This window comes from Fusarium mangiferae, assembly GCF_900044065.1.
Source record: "Fusarium mangiferae strain MRC7560 genome assembly, contig: FMAN_scaffold003, whole genome shotgun sequence".
NCBI lineage: Eukaryota > Fungi > Ascomycota > Sordariomycetes > Hypocreales > Nectriaceae > Fusarium > Fusarium mangiferae.
This window is the reverse complement of record NW_024573923.1, coordinates 1,465,447-1,490,155: the sequence shown is the minus strand read 5'-3', so window position 1 is coordinate 1,490,155 and position 24,709 is coordinate 1,465,447. Positions and strand designations below refer to the sequence as shown.

Below are 24,709 nucleotides of genomic sequence, written 5' to 3'. Positions count from 1 at the left end.
AGGCACTGGTGATAATGTCGAAAGCCCTGCGCTCTACCGGATCTGGTGTCAGAACTAGGATCTAACTACGATACTTGTGACTCGGCATGTCTCGGCAAATGCTTTCAGGGAACAATCAAACATTTACGGACACAGCAAATGCGTCAGTTTTTTTCGTTTGAACAAGCTTGATATAGACCGCTAGAAAGATTGTGTAACACAGGAAACATACAGGGATATGCAAGGACCCTGAGCTTGTCCCATCGGCCCTGGTTTGGCTGCGTTGTAACAGCTGATAGATCCTGTAAAATTAAGTAAGTTGGATCGCGGCCGCCTGAAAATCTCCGATAAGCGGGACATGAGCGATCTGACAACTAGGAACAATATGATTCAGTACCAGACATGCAGCTCACCAAACGTTGACACCTGGCGAGTATGATTTTACGATCTTATGCATATATATCCAGCTTGTATAGAGCGTAAGCAAAAGCGGAAGAATATCTAGCGAAAATGATAAAAGTGATGGTAAACTATAAGATAAAAGACATGAAACGAGTTCAAAGGACTTGTGATAATTCGTTTTAAAAATCCTATTATCTTCCCAAAAAACTGCCTACCTACAGTATATGCTTGTAAGTGAGATACCTTATGGAGAATCCAGATACGTAACTGTATTTCGCAGCAACTACCTAAAGTTAGTACGGAGTACATTATATCAATTCGGACGAGACCAGTACGTACATGGTCCAGACTTCCAGTAGCATTATGCCCGAGATTCTCAAAATCTGGAAAGAATCTGCTGCTCATTGCAACCCTCCCATGATGGCCGATTGAATGATGACTACTTAATACAGCCAGCCCTTCATCCACGTGGTCAGTAATACTGCCCTCCATACTGATTTTTCACCAGCCTCGCATGATGCCTGGAGCCAGGATCTGGGCTGACTGAAATAGATAGCCAACTGGCCGGACAGGGTTGCCTCTAAGAATTGGATGTTTCTTGACCAACATTCTAGAGGCTCCACGGTCGTGTTATCTGATGCTTTATGAGACGTAATCTGGATATTGGGCACAAGATACCGGAACTGGACTAGACTAGCTCGTGCTGGATCTATCGTATTGTTTAACCTTTCAATAATCAAGAGCAAGTAGAGTTATGCCCAAAACACTATCGGGGACACTGCTCTATGACTTCTACGGAATATGGCTACCTAGCTACGGTTGCCACTCTGAGATATCAGTGTCAGACGCGGTCACATTTGCTTCATTGTGTCTCCCTAGTCCGACGTCGAAATAAGATGCTATTAAGCAGTGATACATCATACGAGTGTAGGAAGTCAGCCACGATGCGAAAGCCTTGATCATGAGAACACAAGATGCTTGTTTTCAAAGCACGTGCAGAGTTTACGACAAAATACGAGAATGCAAGTCACCAACCTATAACTAATCACGATATCATAAAACTCCGACATTGTAGCTGCAGAAGGATCAAAGGCAATCTTATTACACTTCGGCTGACCTTCGAGCGTTGGAGGTAGGTACTGCTAGGGGTAGAGATGCCTGAACCACCAGAGTTGCTGGAGACACGATAATATGTAGCGTTCATGCCGAGATAGGTGGTCTGAGATAGACTGAACCCTACTGTGACGAAAGGGCCCTCGATTCACGCTGACCCGGCTTCTGAAAAAATCGTCTGGACGAAGCTGGGAAACCTTCATGATGCCAGTATTAGCCTCTAATACCCATCTAGTAGTACAAAGTCATGTTTCCTCCAGTCTGTCGCTGTTCTCAAGCACATTTGACAACCTTGTCATCATCAAACTCTATGTCGACAATCCCATCGGCCTTGACCGCCTTTACCACCATGCCCTTGAAGTCGATTGGTAACCGGCGCTTCAGCTCGTCGGTACACATTGTCAGGATCTTGATGCCCTGGTGGAGTGTGATATCGGGGTGATGGTGCTTATCGAGGATAGACAGGCAGTAGTATCTGTGGTGTAACAAATCAGCATCAGTCCAGGTCCATTCACATAATCTGTCCTGAGAACATAGTCCCCACAACAACGTACTGTGCGTATCCATGCGCAGCATAAGGAACATCTGCTAGCGACGCTAGATAGTCGAGCCAGTAGAGCGAAGGCTTGCCAGTGATGGGGTCAACACCACCCATGAGGAGGTTGACATTGTAGGGCTTTCGAGATCGCAGACTGGTGGCTAGCTCTCCACGAACAAAGTGAGCCAGGCCAGACGGAGAAAGATCGGACTCGTTTCGCATCGAGTAGAGCTGGGCATTTCGTTGAATGTATTCGGCAAATTGCACTGCACAGTGAGGGTTAGTTGTCGTCATCGCGGAGCCTGTCGACATGAACCCAATTCAAGTACCTGTGTCGCCGGCCTCTCCAGAGAATGCGAGAAGTGTATGCTTGTTAAGAGCTCTGGTCTTGTCATCGGATGCCTTGAGGATGGTGGCGCCCCGCATCGCAGCCTTGGATGCTGCAATGATAGTGAAGTCCTTCCCAGTGATTCCCAAAAGGACCTCCCTGTTTATCAATGTTAGGAAAGTCTGGAGCAGTAGATGCAGCTTGTGGGGGGCCTACATGTTGACGACGATTTGAAATGTAGTGGAGGAAAACTCGATATGTTGTTGTGGAGGAGTTGTTCCAAGTAGTTTGTTCAGCCTTCTTCAAGGTCCAGTAGTAGCAACCAAGCAAGCAAGCTCTCCTTAGGCTGTAGCGCTGCGCGTCAACACTTGCCGGGAAGCTTCCCATACCAGATTTATTTGTGCCGCTCTCTACCGCCTGGAGCGGAAAAACTAGACCCACCTGCCGAGATATGACTGGCCAGTTGAATGTTCGAGTGTTAGTTAGATTTTCCGCGATCCACTGTCGTTCATCTTTTTTTTTCTGAGTCTAGAAATTTATCTTCGAGGCAGGTTCAAAAGTCGTGAACAGACAGTCAAGTTCACGACGTTGCTACAATGTCGTCCTTTTTTACGGTTCCAGGTGCACAGAAGAAGCGCAAGCGTACTGAGACTTCAGAGCAACCAAAGAAAAGAGTTGCGCCTTCAAAATCTACTGGCAACACAAATTCGAAGAATGCCGGCCCCACCAAAAAGCGAGTCGAACGAGACGACGAGTCTATCTCTGGGAGCGATTCTGACGATGACGAGAGCCACGATAACGCCTCGGTCGCGAGCGATGTGGAAATGGAAGATAACGAGTCTGATGATGAGGAGGGTGAGACTGCCGCTGAGCGAAGAATGCGGCTAGCAGAGCGCTACCTCGAGAACATCAAGGAGCACGTGGACGAAGCTGGTTTTGACGCTGCCGATATTGACCGAGATCTAATTGCCGAGCGACTGCAGGAGGATGTAGCAGAGGGCAAGGGTCGAGTATATCGCCAATTGGCCTCGGAGTTGGGATTTGACGACGCTTCGCGCACCTTCTTCCGAAGCAACACCAACACTGTCACTGCCATCGCTACATGCTCCCCCTACATTTACACCACGACGAAGGATCTATATCTACAGAAATGGAAGACCCAAGATCTCCCACAACACCAGTACCCACAGACAACCAAGCGAAAGCCAAAAAAGCCCCCAGCACCTCCGAAGAAGCGGCCTGTGCTGGAGGCATGGTTAAAGGGAAATACGACAAAGTCAAAAGACAAGAACTATCAGCGCCATACAGACCGTATTCTTGCTGTTGCAGCCTCTCCTGATGGTAAATATGTAGCTACTGGTGGCGCAGACCGGAAGCTTATCATCTACGACGCCGATACCCTCAAGCCTATCAAGGTTTTCACACATCACAGAGACGCTGTTACTGGACTCGTCTTCCGAAGAGGAACGAACCAGCTTTACTCATGCTCCAAGGACCGCACGGTTAAGGTCTGGAGCTTAGATGAAATGGCCTACGTTGAAACGCTGTTTGGTCACCAGGACGAAATTCTCGATGTCGATGCCCTTGCGCAAGAGCGATGTGTTAGTGTTGGCGCACGAGACCGTACTGCGCGTCTATGGAAGGTCGCTGAGGAGACGCAACTTGTCTTCCGCGGTGGCGCTGTAGATAAGAAGTCACGTCCTACGGGTGTTCACCCTCGATCTCTCCTTCACGAAGGTAGCATGGATCGAGTAGCCATGATCGACGATGATCTCTTTGTCACGGGTAGCGACAACGGTGCCCTTGCTCTATGGAGTGTGCAAAAGAAAAAGCCTGTGTATATAGAGCCCATTGCACATGGTATCGACCGGCCCCTGGAGCCCGAAGAGGCATCGGCCGAGGTGAACCCAGACCCCAGGATCGTGCCACCTCCCACACCCCGCTGGATCACCGCTATCCGAACTATTCCCTACTCTGACGTTATTCTCACTGGCAGTTGGGATGGTCATATTCGAATCTGGCAACTTAGTGAGGATAAGCGCAAGATTGAGTTCCGTGGGGTCCTCACTAAGCCTGAAGACGGAGAGAAGGTATCGCATGAGGAGAATGTTCATGGCCCTCTTCATGGTGTTGTAAACGATATCGACATATTTGAGCGTGGTGATAGAGGCAAAGATGGTCTTTGCGTGGTTGTGGCTATCGGAAACGAACATCGACTTGGCAGATGGAACCCTCCCGCGAAGGCTGGACGCAATGGAGGTTTCGTTTTCGAGATTCCAAGGATACAGCGGCCAGCGGTAAACGGCACGAACGAGAGCTCGAATGGAGACGACCAAGATGAATAAAAAAGCATAATAGATACTTGACAATCAACCACTCAATAGACGTGGCGGAGACTGCAACTCACACCACATGTTACATATCATTAGCATATTGGGATGAATAGGTCCGGGGACCGATGATGCTTCAGGAGTCGGGTGTTAAATAGGAAAAAGCCTTTGTGATGGGTATAAACTTTGATCATCTTTCTACACCTCTAATGTCTCTCTTTCAACTCTTTCCCTCCCTATTTCGTGCCCCAAGCAGCCAGAACATAGGGATCTGTAGTGATAATATGCTGTGGCGCCTGAAACTATCTTAATTATACATAGCTATAGGGACCAAAACCCCTGACACCCTGTTCTCGTAGACAAACTCGTCATGTCATCACCGACGAAGACAGAAACAATCTTATACTGTCAAGTCGATTGACTGATCAACTCCGTCATATTGTGGTCCTCTTGGAGGTGACATGTCGTCCTCTATGCTTCTCACGACTGTCTGTTCGAGCTGAACAGCTCGCTGGCTGCCTTGTGATCCTGGCGAGGGATGCTGTCTTGTTGCTAGAGAGAGCAGCGGCGAACTAGCTCTCTTCACAGTAGATGAAGTGGCTGTTGGGGCCACGTCATCAGGAGAGTCTGGTAACGTGTGTACGAATTCAGGGGTTGAAGGCTGCTTGGGCGGCCGCTCGTCACGCAACCCTTCTGTGGTCAAACCAGAAGGAACAGGCGGTACGCTGTTGATAGGCGATGACCGAGCCGAATGATACACATCTCCTGAGCTAGAGGCCTTAGACTCATTACCCGAGTCCTCTCTGAGAGGTTGGACGAGGGATGGTTCATCAATTCTTTTGGACGTTGGGGACTGGCCTGGCCTCGTGGCAGAAGTGACTGCAAAGTATGAAGAAGTGGTCCCTGTTTGTCTAGCCGCCTCAATGGGCGAGCCACTGGCGCCGTTTACTGACGGGCTTGTTAGATAACGGCTAACTTGTGGTGTCTCTGGTTCTCTTCGGGGCACCTGTGGCGAAGAGGCAGGTATCTGTGGTGAGGAGACGGGGCCCCTTGTTGCTCTCCGTTGTCTCTTAATTTCCTTTTCTTTTTCTAGACGCTCATGCTGCTTCTCTTGACATTCGAAGAGGAGCTCCCTCACCTTGGCACGAATCCCAGGGGCGTTGATTTCCCATTCGGTGTCTTCTTTATGAAGGAGTCTTCGAATAGCCTCATCCGGGTCCTTCAGGAAATTTTCCATATAACCCAGGACGTACACACCACAGTCGCAGAAATTGTCTTGCATCGGAATGCCTCGGGCAGTCATGCCGCTGGGTAAAGTAGTGATCTCGAGGCTCTTCTTGTGTCTTGCTTCCTCAAGGAGATAGTCCTTTAGACACCTGCAGGTTGGTGCATGCGATGAGCCTAGCGAGTCGAGTGTAATTATTTTTGGATCGTTAAGGCTGAACTTTTGGTTTCCTCCAGTTGATTGTCGCTTGCTCGTTCTGCCGGGACTCACTATGCTTGGCGTATGCTTGTCATCAGGCACAGAAGGGTTGCTGTCATTAATCGCCCGGCTTCTGGTTGAGCGAGTAACTTCCACATCTATAGACACAATCGGGGGCTTTGTTGCAGCAAGAGGACTCTCCGCACGATTCATTACTGGGTCATTATCCTCAACAATTATTGCATCTTGTGGATTCCAAGACTCCTTCTTGATGGTTGGATCCTCTTTCACCTCTTGTTGCAGAAGACGAGGTGCGTTATATATGATGGCCAGGTACCAGTGCGCGTTTTCGTTGACGGGAACAATAATGAAGTCGTATGACAGCAGTTCGACTCGGGCGGTCCAGGCTTTGACCCCATCATAGTTGATTTTGGCGCGATTTGATCTTAGCTTCTCGAAGAAAAATGTACTAAAAATGTACACCTTCTTTAGGACCTCTGGTCGCTCCTTCTCAAGCTGGTCTTGTAGGTAGCGAAGATAAAAGCTGATAATGTTGTCGTTGAGGAATTCGCCTTCATCCAACCGTTGAATATCATCTTTATCGACTGTTGCCCGGTTCTTTCCTGTTGGAGGCCACACCAAAGATCTGTGCCATTTCTTCTCCCAGCCAGGATTGCAAGCCGTCCATGATTTTGGGGTTATTTCATGTTGAGATTGTGGAGATTCCCTTCTTGTTGAATGTCGAGTCCCGAGCCTTTGATTGCGAGCCAACCCTGTAAACAAATCATCGGTGTCGGGTGGTTCCATTTGCACGCCTTCTTTTGGCTCAGGGATACCTTGCATTCCGTCCTTAAGCTTCTTTTGATTCGAAGCAGGACGGCCAGGTGAGACAGGATCACCTAAGAAAGGATCTCTGTGGTGCTGCTGAGATCTGGAACTGTTGGCTCTGTGATTATCATCTGGTAAGAATATACCAGATGCCTTTGCTGAGCTTGTCCTGTAACCATCGGCCTCTTTCTTTGCGCAAAGGAATGTTGCTTCCAGCTTGTCTCTGGGGAATTGTTAGTTTATCTTAGAAAGCCATGAAATTTCGACAAGCACTTACGTGCTGCATTCAAAGAGGCGTGGCAAGCCGTGCAACCAGTGGATGAAGAACGAGGCGTCTGTATCGCTCAGAAACCTTAGTGCGAGTTTGCCGCAAGAGAGAGATGCTCTGGCTGAGCGACTAATGAGGACAATGGGGCTATTAGTGTTATTATGTTTTACATCTTGGATTGACGACCGCAAAACTTGAAGCCAGGAGAGGTCTCCGGTATTCTCATGCATGGGCTCAGCAGCGTTGGGACCAAGTCGAAGTATGACTGGCTCTATATTGTCTGCTGGAGAGAACGAGTATTTCCCACAGACCGCAGCCTCTAAGGAGACCTCCTTCAACGCTGATTCCCTGTTCGCCAAGGTTTCGCGCCCCGGCATGGCATTTGTGGTTTTGAATGTGGTAGACTGTATGTCACCCCGTTGGGGTCGCGATTGTGAAATTAGCTTCGAGAAGCCAGGCTTCTTGACTGTCTCACGGGGCGCAGGAGCTCTAGGCGCAAGCTCATCATCAGACTGCTCCGGTTGCACCTTGAACCGCTTTGGCGCACTCTGACTATATTCCGTCGCTGGTCGCTTTGGATGAGAAACGACATCAGACGTGACGTTGGCGGGTGGCGGACCGTCCCCATTTTCCCTGGCTAATTGATCTGGGCTTGTAGGGGGGTGCGAAGTTTGAGGAGCAAGGTTTCGGTGCGCAACGGCACTCGTATCGTCAATCTCAATGGGTGACGAAGAAATTTTGGATTCGTGTCTGCGCCTCCGTCGGGTACGTTTCACGCTGTTGTGACGGTGAACATTGCGGTACTCTTGCTGGTTGCTCGTAGCTCCTGCAGTCCTACCGAAACTGATGATGCTTGAGCCATCGATAGTTTCGACCATAGAGTCTTCTCGGGTCAAATCGTGATACTTTTGCGGCGAGCTTTGCGTTTCTTCGTCTTCGATTGCTTCTAGCGGCCGGTGGAAAGAACCTGAAGGGAAGAAGTGGGACAAATTCTTGTTCGATAATTCAGGTCCGGATGGCTTGACTCGCTTGTTCGGTCGATCATATCGAGGTTCGCTGCCGTAGCTTCTTGCTTCAGTAGATTGCCCGCCACCCATCGAGCTTCGTGGTTTCTGGTCATTGATCGCTCTCTGCTCCGAATATCAGTAACTAGGGTGTATCTTTGCAAGCGCAGTGAGAGACTGACAATCCGTGATTTCATCTTCGCTTCGTCACCCGGAGCTCTGCCAAAGGTGTCAGCAGGAACATTTCACGAAGAGTGGACAAGGAGCCTACCCATAGTCCGGGAAAGAGTTGGCGGTGGAGTAATAGCGTGCGAGAGGGCTAAAGCGAATTAGAGCGAAGCTCAGCGGAATACGCAGCAGTATGGAAAGGAAAGAAGAAGAGCAATGCGCACTCCCATCGAGCCTTTTTCCTCCACTGGTCACCTATTGACGAAGACTGTGCGTGGGCCTCCAGCTTTTCACCCTGGCAGTTCACGATGCGGCAGCCTATGGGGCGGTCATCAGCAGCCGCCAGATATTCGTGCAGCAGACAGCCGGGGTTCCCTGAGTTACAGTCAGGGCCGTCGAGTATGAAGAGAACAAATTTTCATGAGTAAAGAACAGGGATCTCTTGAATCGAGCATGTGTTGTCTTCCCGGACCTATTGAATGCAAGTTTGAATGGACGCCTGGCGGTTCTAGCGAGACCATTAACTAACGAGACGTTCCACTGGCTTGGCTGGCTTCTAGTGGGGCTGCGCTCCAATTTAGTGCGACTTCGGCAGAAACTTGGAGCCCAGATAGTGATGACTTAGTACCTTGGGTAAGTGCCTACCTACTTTAGGCAAGGTGCCTAGGATTCCTGAGTTGTCAAAATGTTAGCCTCACAGGGTCCAATCTGATAGGGTTGAAGATGTCCAACAGTTTCTACTATTTCAACATGCAATACTGAAAGTCCTGTATGTATGTTGGAACATGAGGGATTCCCGTGGCCCCATTAAACAATATTGGATGTTTATGTGTGTGATGCTTCCTCAATGAGACCATCTTTACTGAATCCAGCCCAACTGAACAGTGGAGTTCATAGAACACACAGCGGCCCAATCACAAGGCTGAAATCTCACAGCTCCAGCGCTCACCTAACTTTCCTTAGACTACACGTCTCGTCCGTCTCAAAACGTGGCCAGTAGCTCCAACAACTCGAACACCAAGACGCGACATCGTCAACGTTTCTCCTCCAAGCTCCCCTTTTCTTTTTGTACAAAACTTCGAGAGCAAAAGCTGCAACTGCAGCTAATCAAAAGCTCGCCATGTACAATTCTCTTACTCGTATTCAGAACACCTTTGGTTTCTTTACCACTGTCGCATTTGTGGTCGCAGCTTTTATCGCTGCGTCCGACCTCTTGGCTCCACGGGCGCCCGATGCTGGCATATTCCAGAAGACAAACGCTCAAGTGTATGTCTTTTTCTTCTAGGATCTAACATTATATACTGACTATCTTCTGTCTTGCAGTGTGAAGGGCCGCCCACACTACTACAGCTCTAAGAAGGAGGAATACGCCATCATACGATTCAACCTCGATGCCGACTTGAGGAGCCTCTTTACATGGAATACCAAGCAAGTTTTTGTCTATGTCACTGCTGAGTGGCCTGGCCCCAACAATTCGACTAATGAGGCTGTTATCTGGGATAAAATCATCACCAACCCCAGCGCCGACCATCTCCAGAACATTGGACCTGTTGCGATGAAGAAGCTAAAGCGTAGCGCTGAGGGCAAGTCCATCGATCCTGAACGGTAAGATTCTCTATATCCACAAGTATTTACACATAACCTAAAGATATTATAGTGGCTTTATCGGCCTCAAAAATCAGAAGCCAAAGTATCAGATCACCCACCCCAGTGGAAAGGTCGCCGAGATAGATGATGTGAAGCTCAAGCTACATTACAATGTTCAGCCGTGGGTCGGTTTTCTAACTTGGGATCAGTCCCGGGATATCGGTCACTGGAGAGCTTTGAAATGGGGAGAGTCGCCTAAGTTCCAACTTCCTGCTCTGAAGGCAAAAAAGAAAGATAGTCCTAAGAAGAGCTACTAACGATAGACAAATTCTTTTGTGTTCTTAAAATGCATTCATAGTGTAATATGGCCCCCGAGTCTTTGGCAAAGCCATGATTGTAACTCTTTGCGGGCATGATCCCTCTGACAAGATCTATTCGCACTCGTGACTCTGTGATACAAGTATCTAGTTTTTATCTATCATACATTCTCACATCCACAACTTTTATCTCAACGCTGGCTATGTTTTAAACCAATCCAAGCATTTCAACATCCTGCTGTAACACACGGCATCATGAACAATCCATCCGTCGGCGCCAGGACAAGTATGAATCAGAACTGCGAGGCATCTAGCCTTGGGTTCCATCAGCAGCGGCTCCTCCGTTACCTCGTCCGCGGCTGGCTCCGCCTCGCCCTCTTCCACCACGTCCACGTCCACGGCCCCTGGCTCGGGGTGAGTCAAGGCTGGCTGGTGGCGGGACATTGCCATATCTCTGTTCCTGTGGAGCCTCGGCCCCTTGGTGCCCATCAGGCCCTGGGGGGCCATGATGGATACCGCGTGCGCGACCACGACCTCCTCTACCTCGAGTTCCGTGCCCATTAGCGTCCTGACCTTGAGTGGCGCCGTCGGGAGGGCCATTCCGGTAAACCAAGGTGCTATGCATGAGGTTAGGGGCACCCCCACGAGCGCCGTTGCCTCGTCCTCGTCCAGGGGAGTTGCGTCCGGGTGAGTTGGAGCCATTCAAGGCTCCACGCCACCCACCACGAAGCGGACCAGGTGCCGGAGCATCCTTGTACTGTGTGACACCCACATTCGCATATCCACCGTGGGCGGCGAGGACTGGTCGTCGCTGTTGTGACTTGCTTGTGGTTGAGATTACTTGTTTGTTCGTGGTATTCAGGACGGAAGAAGATGCCACAGTCTGTCCGCGGAACATCGGCGCTCTCTCGTTAAGCGTGGTGCCACTCATAAACGATGTGTCCCAGACAACATCTAAAAGCAGAGCGGTGGCTGTGCGGCTGATACCAGCGACAGTTCCACGAGTCGCGATAGGAACTTTTCCAGCGGCAGAGACGTAAGTGACCCGGTCTCCCAGGGCAAAGTTCTGGCTGCCGAGCACCATCTCAGCATCAGACGGCTTGAGAAGCGCCGAACGAGGAACGCTACGCAATTTCTTGATCTCAATATCCTGAGAAGCAGCATGGATTTGTTCTCCGACATTAGCCAGGGCCTTGACAACCTCGGAGTCGAGTTGCTCAGCTTCTAAAGGAACACGCTCGAACTTGCTGGTCTCCTGCTTCTTGAGCCAGGCCACAATCTCCTTGACTCTCTGCGAAGCAACACTGGGGTCGTTCCAAAGATCGGTTTCGAGAACCTCGCTCTTCTGAGGTTCCCTCTGGATGGCCGCAAAGAAATCGGGGAAGGCAACCATGTAGTCAGCAATCAACTTGATTGCCATGCCACTGAATTCCCAGCCCGTGTGAGACTTCCTTGAATACCCCAGAACCTTAAGTTTTCGTCCTTCAAATTTCAAATTCAGGCCCAAATTCAGTCGAAGTCCAGCAGAATTGATAATTTGATATGAAGACGTAATCTTGCTTAGGACAAGAGGATGAATTCCTAACTGCTTGGCAACAGCAAAAGAAGGGGTGTAGGGGTTGGAGCGTTCTGCCTGGTGGATAATTTGCTTCGCAAAGTCCGGTTCCTTATTCTTCAGCATCGAAACAACGATCTCAGCCTTGTTATTGGCGTGGGCAGCGACTTCAAGGGGGCGTCCGTATGCGTACTCTCCCAGGAAGAACGCACGAGTACCCCGAGGGAACTCTTCTTCGATTGGCAACGCCTCTTTTTCAATGAAGCGTTCATCTTCGTTAACGACTTCGTCAACAATGGTCTGCGCAGCATAGGTGCTTCTCAGGCTGGGATTCTCAGCATACTCTTTAATCAGGGCACCCTCCTCCGTACGAATGAGACCTTTCAGCATATGGACATATACCAAACACTCAACCTGTCCGATGGTGATTGCCAAGCGTTTGGCGTGCCAGTTCTCCAGGTAATCCGCCTCCTTGGCCCAATCGGCAGCCTCCCTGTTATTGTGGTCCTTCGTCACAATATCTTTGCCATTGTCGGCCATCTCGTAGCTGAAAAGTTCGTCTTGCACCTTGATGACTTTGGCTTCCTGAAGGAATGGGTATCCAACGAAGCATCGATGGCCTATTTTGGCCTTCCAAGTTTCTATCTTGGTACGATTCTCCGTTTCAGTCAGTGTGACACAGATGCTTGGGTTTCTGCTGTCAGCCTGGAACACATTTACACCGTACCCTTCAACGAGTTGGGCGGTATACGGAAGGGTGTGCAGCGAAGGGAAGCCGGCCAGTGCATCGACGCTTAGCAAAGCACCGTTAGTCAGGCCTGACAAGTATTCGAGTCCCTCCATGTCCGGAAGGTCGAAGATATTCTCAATACAACGACAGTTCTGGATCTCTGGGAAAACGCCAGGGAGTGGTGAAGGATACACAAAATCGACTTCGGGGGAATATGTGAACTTCAGGGGAACCCCAAAGCCGTTGCGAGCCTTCTCATCAGGTTCCAGCAACTCGTTTTTGGGGGCCATCGCGGTCAATAAGCGCTTTTCGTCGATGAAGGGAATCTTGATAACTGCTTCCCAGTCCATTTTCTTGCCATTCATGTCCAGTTCGAAGTCTCGTGGATAGAAGTCAATGATTGGAGAATCAGGATTCGTCATCAGGTCGTGGTAAACCTTAGGAACGATCTTCTTGCTCCGGTCCGGTAACACGCCCATGAGTTGTTCGTACGGCAAAAAAGGTTGGCCCTTTTTGAAGTTGAGGTCCGCGCCAACTCCCTTGACGACATCTACGTTTTGTCAGCTACAAGAATTCATACACCACCGTACTACATACCTGAAATAAGTGGTGCATAATGGTACCCGTAGAACCAAGGCCATGATGCAATTCCCTGATAGTAGTAGTACAAGACCCATTGGAGACCCTGGACATAGTTCTCACAAAGCGCTGTAAGCTCCTTGTCGTAATTGTCAGGTGCCCACTCTTCAAACTTCTGGAGATAATACTTTGTCTTCCAGCCCTGGTACTTGTCTTGGTAGAGCTTCTCGTAATTCTTCTGAGCGTCTTCGGGAGTCAAGTCAATCACCAACGCCTTGTCGTACGTCTTCATTACCCGGTAGGCAGCTAGATTTCCCTCCTCTTCGTCATCATCCTCTTCGTCGTCGTCGGCATTATCCTTGACCTTGGGGGGGAAAGATACGATCAGATGACGGTGGCCCTCATCGTCCTCCTTAGTGGACCACTGGAGGTGCATTGAATCAGCCAAATCCTGAACAAACTTACGATCAGCGGCCTTGAGACTTGTACCGAGATCCAAAGGTTGTTCGGAGCGTTTCGAAATATAGGGTCGAATCTTTTGTTTCCATAAATCGCGCTGCGCTGAAGTGATTACCAGCTGACCACCTTTGGGCGCTTTCGCTTCGGCGTTTTTGTTTTCGAGTTTCCTTTCCATCTGTTTCGACGCGAACCACTTTTCATCAGATACGTCGTTCTCGAAAGCATCGATTTCGGTCTTGGAAAGTTCGCCGAGGAGGCGCTGTAGTCGCTCCATGTTGATAACTCCATTCTCGTTGATGTATCCATCGCATTTTGGGAGGATAGATTTGTAGATTCTAAACATTTTCGCCAAAGCGCCTTCATTAATGTGCAAACTCGGTAAGTTGGGCAAGAAATCGTTCCCCACGAAGAACGCCATCAAAATAAAGTCATCAATGACTCTTTCTAGATCAAAGGGAAAGCTCAGGGCCCCATCCTCTTGGAGCTCCTGGAATTCCATCTCCAAATATTCTCTGACTATGCAAAGATGAAGCAGATAGAAGTTCTGATGCTCGAGTTCTTTGGACTTGGTCTTTGACGCCCGTCCGAATGTAACCTCCTCTCGGAGAAGACAGAAATGAGGGTCATGGCTGAGCAGACCGAGCATGATTAGATCAGCATCAAGACCATAAAGGCAGTGTCTGACGTTCTGGTTGTAGTTTGGCTGGGCTTTAGCATTGCGAATATATTCCATGATCTTGTGCTCTCCCTCGCCAGGAACTTCGTGGCCGGATAGCACAACTTCACAACCCTGCCAATCTGTGTCCTCGGACACCTTCTTGTTGACGAAATACCTCAATTGCTGGGATAACTTTGCCATGAACTCCGTGCCTGCGACTTATCAGATTTTGTCATTAATATTTGTGGTGAATATAGCATACCGGGGGTGATGCAGTTGCTGTCAAAAGGTTCCTCTTTGGGAATCTCGACACCTTCCTTGATGGCCTTTTCACGGGCCTTTTCAGCATCGAGGGCAGTCCTAAAACGCCGGGAACGTTGCTGGTTCATCTTGGCTCGCGGCGCAACGCCATCAATAGCCATGAAAAAGAGTTGTTTGGGCTTAATCTTTCCAAACAAATGTTCAATGTAGTTGAATATGCGAATGAACATTTCCTCCTCGCTGAGACGGAACGATACATCCTCACCCGCATCTTTATGGGTACAGTTATGTATGATACCATTCATGTCGAGCTAGGCGACGGTCAGCATGCATGCGTAAAGGGATGACAGGAGGCATCGGACGACGAACATAAAGGCAGTCGAATTCGGGTATCCGATTTTCTGCGATAAGCTGAGAAATGGCAGGATATCGTTCTGAGAGCCATCTGAAGAACTTGGGGACACTACGACGAAAAGAATCAGCGATGGGAGGTAGAGATGAAGGGCGACGAGAGGTACTCACCCCATTTTGACAGGTCGTGGACAGCTTCCAGTCCACACAAAATGTCAAATGTATCGAACGTGATGTCTTATTGGTAACAGACCCCTAAGAAACTGGGCGGGAAACGTGGAAAATCCTGTAAAAAAGGATCGCGAGACAGGAGAATAAGTCAACGTGGCGCCAAACAATCTTGTGAGCGGATGGTGCTATAGCTGAGCGGTTAGACCTCCGCAAGTGATACTGCACGATACTCCGTAAGATGAGCCGTATCGTAGCGTACCGCCGAGTTGTGACGGTCTATGAGGTAGAAGGTGAAGGCGAAGGCGAACCGTGTTATCGTGAAGTCCAAGAGTCATTGAGGGAACCCAGGACCTACGACGAGATGGTGGGGCTCTGGACCTGTGATGGAGGGGCTCGGTGATCTACTTCTGCAGTACTTATAGGCCTCTCTGTTTTGCGTTATGCTTGGAGTACTACCTATGTGCCTCAACTGCAACTCCCCACTGCCCGTGAGTCAATTGCCCGTGGCACCTAGGTACGGAGGTTGTGGGGTGTATCCTAGCCACAAGGATCTTCCACTCGCTGTGGCTCACCGTTGCTAGGTACTGTTTGTCACTTTACGCGCGACGCGACCTGGGGCACTTTTCAGCCTTCTTGGTCAACTACACTCATCATCCTCAGCCGTGCACACAATTTCTTACCACCAACGATTTGCTAGGTACCTACCTACCTTGCCTCTGCCATTGTCTTACACATTTCCTTCACATTCTAAACAACCTCAAAATAGTCAACTCAGCAAATAAGAAAAGTTATCATGGCACCTGCTCAATCTGCAGAGCGCGATGTGGACAGTGAGTTTGCGCTTCACAAGCAAGCAATTAAACTTGCCCGTAACCGCAAACTTGCAGACATAGTTACTGACATCAATGCAGTCGATATGACTCACGAGGACGATGATGATCAGGGCGAGCGCATGATTAATGAAGGTATGGAGAAATAAATGACAAGAATATGGACTAACCGTACTAACACTAAACAGAGTACAAGACATGGAAGAAAAACAGCCCGTTCTTGTATGACATGATTCTCGGGCAAGTCATAGATCTTTGATCACTACCACGAATTCTTGATCTAACATTCGTCTTCTCTCAGAACGGCTCTGACTTGGCCTACTCTGACGGTCCAATGGTTTCCCGACGTCAAGGAGCCAGAGGGCAAGAATTACTCAGTTCACCGCCTCCTACTTGGCACTCACACTTCAGACGAGAGCCCCAACTTTCTTCAAATTGCCAATGTTCAGATTCCAAAGGCTGTAGCGCCCAATCCCAAGGACTACGATGACGAGCGAGGCGAGATTGGTGGCTACGGTAAGCCTGGTGATGTCGCTGCTATCAAGTGCGAGATTGTTCAGAAGATCGAGCACCCCGGAGAAGTTAACAAGGCTCGATATCAACCTCAGAATCCTGACATCATCGCCACTCTTTGTGTCGATGGCAAGATCCTTATCTTCGACCGAACCAAGCACCCTCTCCAGCCCACTTCCCTCGGAAAGGTCAACGCGCAGATTGAGCTTGTTGGACACAAGGCCGAAGGTTTTGGTCTGAACTGGAACCCTCATGAGGAGGGGTGTTTAGCGTCTGGTAGCGAGGATACCACAATGTGTCTTTGGTAAGTGTTTAACACTGGTACTCAGAATGCTCTACTCATACTGTGCTCAGGGACTTGAAGACCCTTAAGGGTGATTCGAGGATCCTCAATCCTTCTCGCAAGTACACTCATCACACTCAGATCGTCAACGACGTTCAGTATCATCCAATCTCAAAGAACTTCATCGGCTCTGTGTCCGACGATCAGACCCTCCAAATCGTCGACGTACGTCACAGCGAGACCGCTAAGGCAGCAGTTGTTGCTAAACGCGGCCATCTTGATGCGATCAATGCTCTGGCGTTCAACCCCAACTCGGAAGTGCTTGTGGCCACTGCCTCAGCCGACAAGACAATCGGCATCTGGGACCTCAGAAATGTCAAGGAGAAGGTCCACACTTTGGAAGGCCACAACGATGCTGTTACATCCCTAGCCTGGCACCCGACTGAGGCCGGTATTCTAGGAAGTGCCAGCTATGATCGAAGAATCATCTTTTGGGATCTTTCGCGGGTTGGCGAGGAGGTGTTGCCCGACGACCAGGATGATGGCCCCCCTGAATTGTATGTCCAAAAATTGCCAGGGCTTGATTGAAACAAAACGCTAACAAGTCCAGACTGTTCATGCACGGTGGCCATACAAACCATTTGGCTGACTTCAGCTGGAATCTCAACGAGCCTTGGCTTGTGGCAAGCGCTGCGGAAGACAATCTGCTGCAGATCTGGAAAGTAGCCGAGTCCATTGTCGGTAAGGACGACGGCGACTTGCCTGTCGATGAGCTCGACCGATAGGTGAGGTGGAAGTTCGTGGAGAAGTTCCGGTCTTCATAGGATGAGGAGACGCAGCAGCTCTGGAGGCGCTGGCTTCAAGAGACAGATGCCACCAGCATCGAGGGACGAGATAGTTATCCTAGTGCCAGGTGTACAAGTACTCAAAGGGGGCTTGAGGCCTAAAGAAAATAACAAACAAATTATTCACATATCTCCCTGGGTCGAATAAAATGCTTTTTGTTCGTCAGTACTCCAGCTCTTGGCAGTGTCGCGAATTTCTCGCGGGCGCTTGGCACAGTTGACACTGGCAGCACCTGGCAGCTCATCTCTTTTCTCTAGTTGACCAGGACTTCTTCTTCCCACAGCAACTTAGGTGCCCTAGTTAGGTACTGTTTGTTGCCTGATGTTCGAGCCTGTCAGTGGCCTGCCGCCTGGCTACCTATTGTTTCTTGAATCATGCCCCACGAAGCACGACCAAGTATCTTTGCACTACGACGTTCGACTGCAGCTTTCTATAATCACACTGCCGCAAATCTGGCAACATCGCTTGGTCCCTCTGTGTTTTCATCTATTTCTTCTTCTTCACAATCCTTATGGCTTCCAACCCATCTCATCCAGAGGCGGGACCATCTACACCAAACAACGTCCCTCGTAATACCCTCAACATGCAGCCAGTTGCGAGCAACACGGCTCAGTCCAGTGTCGACTCTCAAGCTACTCCCCAGGGCCAAGGCGAAGACCAAGTCCAGTCCCCAGATGAGCTCCTCACACATCCAGAGCAGCATTTTGAACTCCTAACAGATGGCATGCGACGTCGCCTCGAGGAAGCAGTTGCTCGCGAATCCCGCACAAACGAAGAACTGGCCGCAATGGGCGTCGACCCTGAAGGTTGTGACGAACATGGGAACGAGTATATGGACACAACCACCGATCTGGGCCCTGATGTCGAAATCAAGGAGCCTGACGGCCAACCAGGCATCGCAAAGAGGGTCAAGTTCTCGAAAGCTTACTCTTATGGTCTATTTGAAGGGCATAATCCATATGAAATTGAGAATGAGGTAGATCATCTCACCCTGAGTCTCAAGCACACCAGTCTCGATCTTATCACGGCTCTCTGCTGCAACCTTGAGCTTGCCATTGAGATTGGTAAGCACCTATCTCCCAGAGACATCGTGAGCCTGTACATCGCCAGTACTGCATTTCGAAAAGCAACTACGGGACATATGCTCTCCTGTATTCGTATGTGGATTGACACCAATGCGCCCGAGGCTGGGAAAGTCTTCCATTGGAAGCTCTATGGCACAACCCTTATCAAGGATCCAGCGGACCGCAATTCAAGTACTGCTGATGCTCGGTTCCTCGAAGGCCGCTGGGAAACCACGAAGACAAACCCCAGCCAGATTCGACTGATTCCTGGTTTCAAGTACCTTGAGTTGGTCATCGGCCGTGATCGATACTGTCGCGAGATCATCGCAATGATGGTTCGCATGGGGTTTCGCATGCCACGCACAATGCACAGCACCCTTCTCCGACTCTGGGTCTTACTTGAAATCCCTACTACGCGCCAGAGACAACTGTTCCTGAGGAGCAGAAAGTACTGGACCAGCATTCACCTCTACAACGCGCACTTCTTTATCGTCAAGCTTTCAATGGCCTTTACACACCCCTTTTTCAGCCCGATCAGCATCGACATGGTTAAGCTTATGATGGGCCAGAAAGGCTTATATCCCTTGTGGCAATGCCTCATGCGACAGAAATACAGAACTATGTCGGAATGCATGGAACTCAAGGCTCGCTATGACTTGCTTCTCCCTGTAACTGTTTGGGAGCTTATTCAGAGAGAAAGATACCCCTCCGCTTATGGCGTTCCTGTCCACGAGGTCGGTCTTGGTCACCTGGAAGGCTGGGGAAAAGGTGTCCTTCATCTCGGACGCCCTGATCAGATATTGCCGATCGAGGCAGCCTCCCGTGGACTCCATCTTGACGACCACATCACCCAAATGATGGTATGGGGCTATATTGACTTTGAGACGGGAGAAAACCTCGTCCCGACCGAAGATGAGTTGTACATCTCAGGTGAAGATGAGAAACTCAACAAAGCTGACAACACTCACCATTGGCAGCGCAAGCACGCTCTCAAGAAACGCTGGAATGAGCTAACCCCTGAACAGCAGCAGGAGATTAAGGACGATGATGCGGATGAACACCTCCGTGCTATGGCCTGGTCATCAGTTGACCACGAGGACCTAGACTGGGACAGGGAATCCGATGACGCTGACGACGAGAGCGACAGCGAATACGACATCAACGCCGAGATCAACCGTGGATACCGCATGCCTGCCGCACGGAATGAAAACTTATCACCTGGCGAGAGTATAAGTGACATACCAGCTGTTGGAGAGGCAATTCGCGTAGGGAATCGGGAAATTTCTGCTGACGAAGTCACTGAGATGGTGGGAGGAATGGGTGTCCCCGTTCAAAGAGAGGAGATCGAGGCCTGGAACACCACGCTCAGCGAACTCTTCATCAACTCAACCCCGGAAGTGAATGATGACGACTACGAAGTGGCCAGGACTTGGGACATCTGGTTTACCAATGGAAGCTCTGGCCAACCCCCTTTCACCACCACGCCCAATACGATGGGTTTCCAGAACCAGGCCACCGGTAACAATTTGAACAGCAATGGGCAATAGGGCTATGGAAGAATAAAGGCACGAAACAATACGTACAACTCTGGCATAAGATCGCCCTGGTCAGACAGGAGGCGGCTAGCGAATCCTTGTACTACTCTTGATCAGTGGCCTAGTTTTGTTTCTGCGCCCACCAGTGGCTGGCCTCCAACGGAGGGAAAAAGGAGAAAATAAGAGACTATAATTCAAAGTAATTCTTGGGCATCCTATATTAATCTAGTATGCAAGACATAATGTGAAAAGCAGGGAGAGTTGATGTCTAAGGAATTACCTATCGACCGTGCGTGGGTAGTTGAATGAGAGGAAGAAATACAATATGTAGACGAAATAAATGACAACCTCCAACAGCCAGCTGGCCTAACCGATCTTGCATACCTAGTCAAGTTTCCGAACCCTATTGTGTAGACAAAGTCATAGTCCCTAGTAGAACTGCAAGGAATCCATATAGTACCTATGTAGGACTGGCGACATGCTCCCACATCGTCAGCTCCTATGCGCAGCAAAGATGAAGCTTTAGCCAGCCCATGGGACATAACATCCATTTTGACACCCCGACTCCTCCCTACCGTGGCTTAGGTTCCTATTAGCCACCCCATCCAGCTCCCCAGCTCCTGCGCGTCCAAAGCAAAATCAGATGAAGATAGAAAGATGCAGAGATTATCAAGACAACTGAGCAACATGAGAAAGAAAACGTCAGACTCATATGGGAGAGAATGAGGGACAGCGACAAAATCCAGAATATGAGGGTAGATATGAGAGACAGGCAATAGAGAAAAACAGTCAGTTTGTCGGGTAATGAGCCGCCGACTTTGTGTGAACTGGGATAACTGAGTCAGACAAAGGCCAAGAAATATCCGTACACACTCCCTTTCGCTATGCACCCAACCCCGTAACCGTTTTCCAGCAATACCACCACCAGCCCCTGAAGCCCTCGGAGACCGGAGACCGGAGACCAGATCGCCAAGAGATCTACGGATCTTCCTTTGCCCTCATAGCAGGAGAAAGAAGAGCCGCAACATGCCGTCTCCAGTCTCGTGAAACATAAAACAGACAGCGGCCCCAGTAAGTAAAGCCCGTACCATATGGACTCATCCGGGAACACCAGAGAAAGGAGGCCCTGGTCCCAGCAAAGTAAGCAAGTCACTTTTGTCTTCCTAACCTTTGAAATTTTGTAACACATCCCACCTTATAATCAATTATCCGTCACTCCGACCAGACCTTCCGAACCAATACACACACCGTTCCACCTTTCCTTTGATAGATCTGATAGCACAGGGTTTGCAGTCGCAAATGTTTTATGTTCGTCATCAAAGAAATTTCGCGAAAAAATAAAGCGGTACGTATCACCCGGGTCCATACACATGGGAGGGTTGAACCAGGGAACACACAGCGGATCGGCTGTAACAGTCTTTGACTGTTTAAGCAGGCGACTTGTTAGGAGGGGCAGAACCACCATTCTGGCGGCCTTCTCCTCCACTAACTGAAAGCCCTCCAATGCCGCTGGAGAGGAAAGCAAAGGGGTCGTTCTCATTATTGCCACCGTTGTTAGCGTTATTGTTATAAAAGTTGTTTGAAGGTCCACCAGATGCAGGCCCATTGGTGGCTGACTGGAACGCAGCCTCAGCAGCACGACTATCGAAAGGGCCAGCCGCATGGGAAGCAGGTCCAGATCCAAAACTGCCGTGAGTGTTCAGGGAGCTAGGATAGGCGGCAGCACCACCTCCGAGACCCGAGGGAAGGTAGTGGCTGGGCGGACCTCCAAAGTGTTGTTGGTTATAACCACCACCAGAGCCGCCAAAGGAGCTACCAGCGCCGAATGGTCCGGGTCCTGGAGCACCTCCCATGGATCCTTGGTTCATACCGTACTGAGAGGCATTGTCCATGGGAGAAGGGTATCCAGAATCAGCAACAACAGCTGCGCCTGCGCGGCTGGCACCACATCGAAGACAGCAAACGTTCTTCGCGAAGTTATGGTAGCCACAGACCTCGTTACCACACTTCCAGTCACCAGCACGGAAAGGCACCACACCGCTACCGCCCATACGGCCACCGCCATGACCCATAGGCCCATGGTGGCCACCGTGGGGAGGAGGGGGCATCATAGCAGGGGGTCCGTAACCATATCCACCACCATAATTGTTATTGCCGCCGCCCATATCGTTCGAAGGGCCAGCACCGACAGCAGGGAACGAGCATCGGAAGCAAGCAGTGCGACGCTGGAAGTTGGAGAACCCGCAAGAAGGGCAGGTCCAGTCACCAGGCCTAGGGCGGTTCTTGCTAGGAGGGAAAGGAGTCAGTATGTCCTGAGCGCGGTCGAGGACACGGCTAGAGGAGGGCGAGACCTCAATGGCCTTCTCATTAAGGGCACGACCATTCATACAAAGGCTCTCAGCGGCCTATAACTGATTAGCATGACAGATAACACATGTTGGCGACAATAAGATGGAAATGACGCAAAATCAGACTTGGTGAGGGAACAGTTAGACTTACCTCCTCATGAGAAGAGAATACGGCAAATCCGGTGCCTGTGGGCTTATGCTGTTCAGGGGTTCGAAGAGTCCAGAATGCAATGGGTCGGCCACCGAACTGAGTGAACCAACTTTCGAGCTCTGACTGAGTGGTATCGTGTGGAAGTCCTGACATGTGAAGAACCTTGCTCCTCTCCGAGAGAAAAGCTCGAACATCGGCCCGGGCATCCATGGGCCGAGTCAAGACATCGGGATGCTCCTGGGGAGGCTGCGACTTACGAATCAACCCCCGGAGGACTCGGGCAAGAGTGACAGCCTCTTCCATTGCACGTCGTGGCGAGGCAGGGGCAAGAGCCTGGAGGTGAAATGGAAGGTTGTGCTTAATCGGAGCACTTGACTGAACAGGCTCAACTTCGAGAGCGGCGCAAATGTTGGAGAGCATCGAAGGTCCGAATGGCAGGGACTCGGGGTGGTGTTGCTGCCAGCGCTGGTACTCGGTACGGAGATCGAAAGTGCGTGAGTGCTGCAAGTAAGGAGGGAGAACCACAGCCTTGTCGCGAGCCTCGCGAGGCAGCTGAACACGGAGATCCCATGCGTCAAGAGTGACGAAGACGAAATCGAGGTTCTTAGAGGTTAAGTACTCGGTAGCGAATGTATCGAATCGGGTGATAGCGTCTCTAAAGGTACCAGCGTTTCGAACATGCTCCCAAGTCAAGGTTGTCAGGCTCGCTGCGAAAACAGTGGGTTAGCTAAAAATATTTTACCTCAACATGAAAGGCCAGCAATATTGGTTTTCGGCATTTGGGCAATTGTCTGAACGAAAGAGTGCAGCATGGAGTATGTGTAACGGAAAAGGTGAGCCATTAGCGAAAGAAAACTTACTGCAGAGGGGCGTAATTGGAGTATTGACGGGTTTGACAAGGACGCTCTCATGAGTAATCTGGCAGTGACAAGGCTAGTCAGTAATCGGTGTGTTATACAGAGGCATTGACTGCTTCTGGAGGAGAATTTGGAACACGGAAAATTTTGGGGTAGGGTTTTGGGCCGGGACAGGATGGTGTTTCTCACCTCCTCAAGTGAGTTTGCGTCGACCAGGATCCAACCAAGCTCAATTACTTCGGCCGAGTCTTTTGTCACATAAACGCCGTGCTCGTCGCAGGTAGTCGCAACATGGATGACAACATATCGATCGATGTTAAGCTGGGGAAGTTGTTGCGAGGCCATATTCGCGACGGAATCGCTCGGACGAGGGTCGGCTGCGAGTTTGGGAGGTGAGAAGAATCAGTATCTGATTTTCTGGCAGTGCGGACGAGGCGGCAGCGGTGAACTACGAGGGGATCTCGTGGGTTCCCTGAGATCGTCGTAGTGATAAACAATCGAAAGGCAAAGAAATATTATGTGCAACTAGCCCGTGGCCCGGCCAGCTCGCGATGAAAGAGGTAGAAAGGTATACGTGAGGTGGGTGAGCGGGAAGTTGACGGGAAGCGGAACGGATGTGGATGTGGCCAGTAGTTGAAATGCCAGCTTCCAGCCTTCAGGGGAGTTGGTGCCAAACACGAAATGGGCCTGAGGCGGGTGCTTTCTCTCTCCTAGGGGATCAGGCCCCATAGGTAATGTAGTGGAGAATGTCAGCACACGCTACCAGGCTATTTAAAGAGCCGGTCATGAATGAAGGGTGATTGTTCAACTTCATGGGCAGTATAAGTTAGGTAGCATATCGTTAGGTAGGTCATAAGAGATTAGCTGTGGAGGGTGGATTCTATAATCAGTTGGCAGCTATCGCTCTTGGAGGCGTTAAAAAACACATATTGCTATCGAAGCTCACACTTTCAAGTAGGTTCTACTATCAACCTCCGTCGATGCTGGCCTTTCTTGAGCAATCAGGGAGCCACAGTCACCTGCAAGGGGAAACACAGCTTAATACCTCCACTACCTTACCTACAGTACCTACTAAAGTAGGTAGCTATAGGTAATACTTTCAAAGAGCAGACTATAAACGGGAGCTATCTCATAATGTCCAGATCCAGATACTCTTCTGATCAAGACACCTTCATGGCTCAGAATGTGGTGTTCCGGTAAACCATATATCCTTACCTAAGCTATTGACCGTTG

The 24,709-nt window shown here is 49.9% G+C and overlaps 8 protein-coding genes across 8 annotated transcripts; 4 read left to right on the top strand and 4 right to left on the bottom strand.

Annotated features, from left to right (window-relative positions):
- Positions 1-1,767: 1,767 nt before the first annotated feature.
- FMAN_04623 (putative multicatalytic endopeptidase complex chain PRE1) lies at positions 1,768-2,578 on the bottom strand (the record flags this gene model as incomplete). Its single annotated transcript, XM_041828647.1, has 4 exons — positions 1,768-1,969; positions 2,049-2,298; positions 2,362-2,519; positions 2,577-2,578. Coding segments are annotated over 4 exons (612 nt in total).
- Positions 2,579-2,956: 378 nt separating this feature from the next.
- FMAN_04624 (uncharacterized protein) lies at positions 2,957-4,705 on the top strand (the record flags this gene model as incomplete). Its single annotated transcript, XM_041828646.1, has 1 exon — positions 2,957-4,705. One exon carries the CDS (start codon positions 2,957-2,959, stop codon positions 4,703-4,705), a length of 1,749 nt encoding a protein of 582 aa, XP_041679488.1.
- Positions 4,706-5,090: 385 nt separating this feature from the next.
- Positions 5,091-8,410, bottom strand: FMAN_04625 (uncharacterized protein; the record flags this gene model as incomplete). Its single annotated transcript, XM_041828645.1, has 3 exons — positions 5,091-7,164; positions 7,219-8,339; positions 8,396-8,410. The coding sequence occupies 3 exons, from the start codon at positions 8,408-8,410 to the stop codon at positions 5,091-5,093; spliced, it is 3,210 nt and encodes a 1,069-aa protein (XP_041679487.1).
- Positions 8,411-9,501: 1,091 nt separating this feature from the next.
- On the top strand, positions 9,502-10,285 carry FMAN_04626 (uncharacterized protein; the record flags this gene model as incomplete). Its single annotated transcript, XM_041828644.1, has 3 exons — positions 9,502-9,647; positions 9,705-9,986; positions 10,039-10,285. 3 exons carry the CDS (start codon positions 9,502-9,504, stop codon positions 10,283-10,285), a joined length of 675 nt encoding a protein of 224 aa, XP_041679486.1.
- A 310-nt stretch (positions 10,286-10,595) lies between these two features.
- Positions 10,596-15,054, bottom strand: FMAN_04627 (putative KEM1-multifunctional nuclease; the record flags this gene model as incomplete). Its single annotated transcript, XM_041828643.1, has 5 exons — positions 10,596-13,120; positions 13,168-14,478; positions 14,529-14,838; positions 14,897-14,990; positions 15,050-15,054. The coding sequence occupies 5 exons, from the start codon at positions 15,052-15,054 to the stop codon at positions 10,596-10,598; spliced, it is 4,245 nt and encodes a 1,414-aa protein (XP_041679485.1).
- A 788-nt stretch (positions 15,055-15,842) lies between these two features.
- FMAN_04628 (putative Chromatin assembly factor 1 subunit c) lies at positions 15,843-17,460 on the top strand (the record flags this gene model as incomplete). Its single annotated transcript, XM_041828641.1, has 6 exons — positions 15,843-15,879; positions 15,961-16,014; positions 16,068-16,101; positions 16,181-16,696; positions 16,747-17,232; positions 17,286-17,460. The coding sequence occupies 6 exons, from the start codon at positions 15,843-15,845 to the stop codon at positions 17,458-17,460; spliced, it is 1,302 nt and encodes a 433-aa protein (XP_041679484.1).
- Positions 17,461-18,032: 572 nt separating this feature from the next.
- On the top strand, positions 18,033-20,132 carry FMAN_04629 (uncharacterized protein; the record flags this gene model as incomplete). Its single annotated transcript, XM_041828640.1, has 1 exon — positions 18,033-20,132. The coding sequence occupies one exon, from the start codon at positions 18,033-18,035 to the stop codon at positions 20,130-20,132; it is 2,100 nt and encodes a 699-aa protein (XP_041679483.1).
- A 1,415-nt stretch (positions 20,133-21,547) lies between these two features.
- On the bottom strand, positions 21,548-23,821 carry FMAN_04630 (uncharacterized protein; the record flags this gene model as incomplete). The annotated part of the gene is made up of 4 exons (XM_041828639.1): positions 21,548-22,525; positions 22,620-23,326; positions 23,480-23,537; positions 23,666-23,821. 4 exons carry the CDS (start codon positions 23,819-23,821, stop codon positions 21,548-21,550), a joined length of 1,899 nt encoding a protein of 632 aa, XP_041679482.1.
- Between the last annotated feature and the right edge of the window lie 888 nt (positions 23,822-24,709).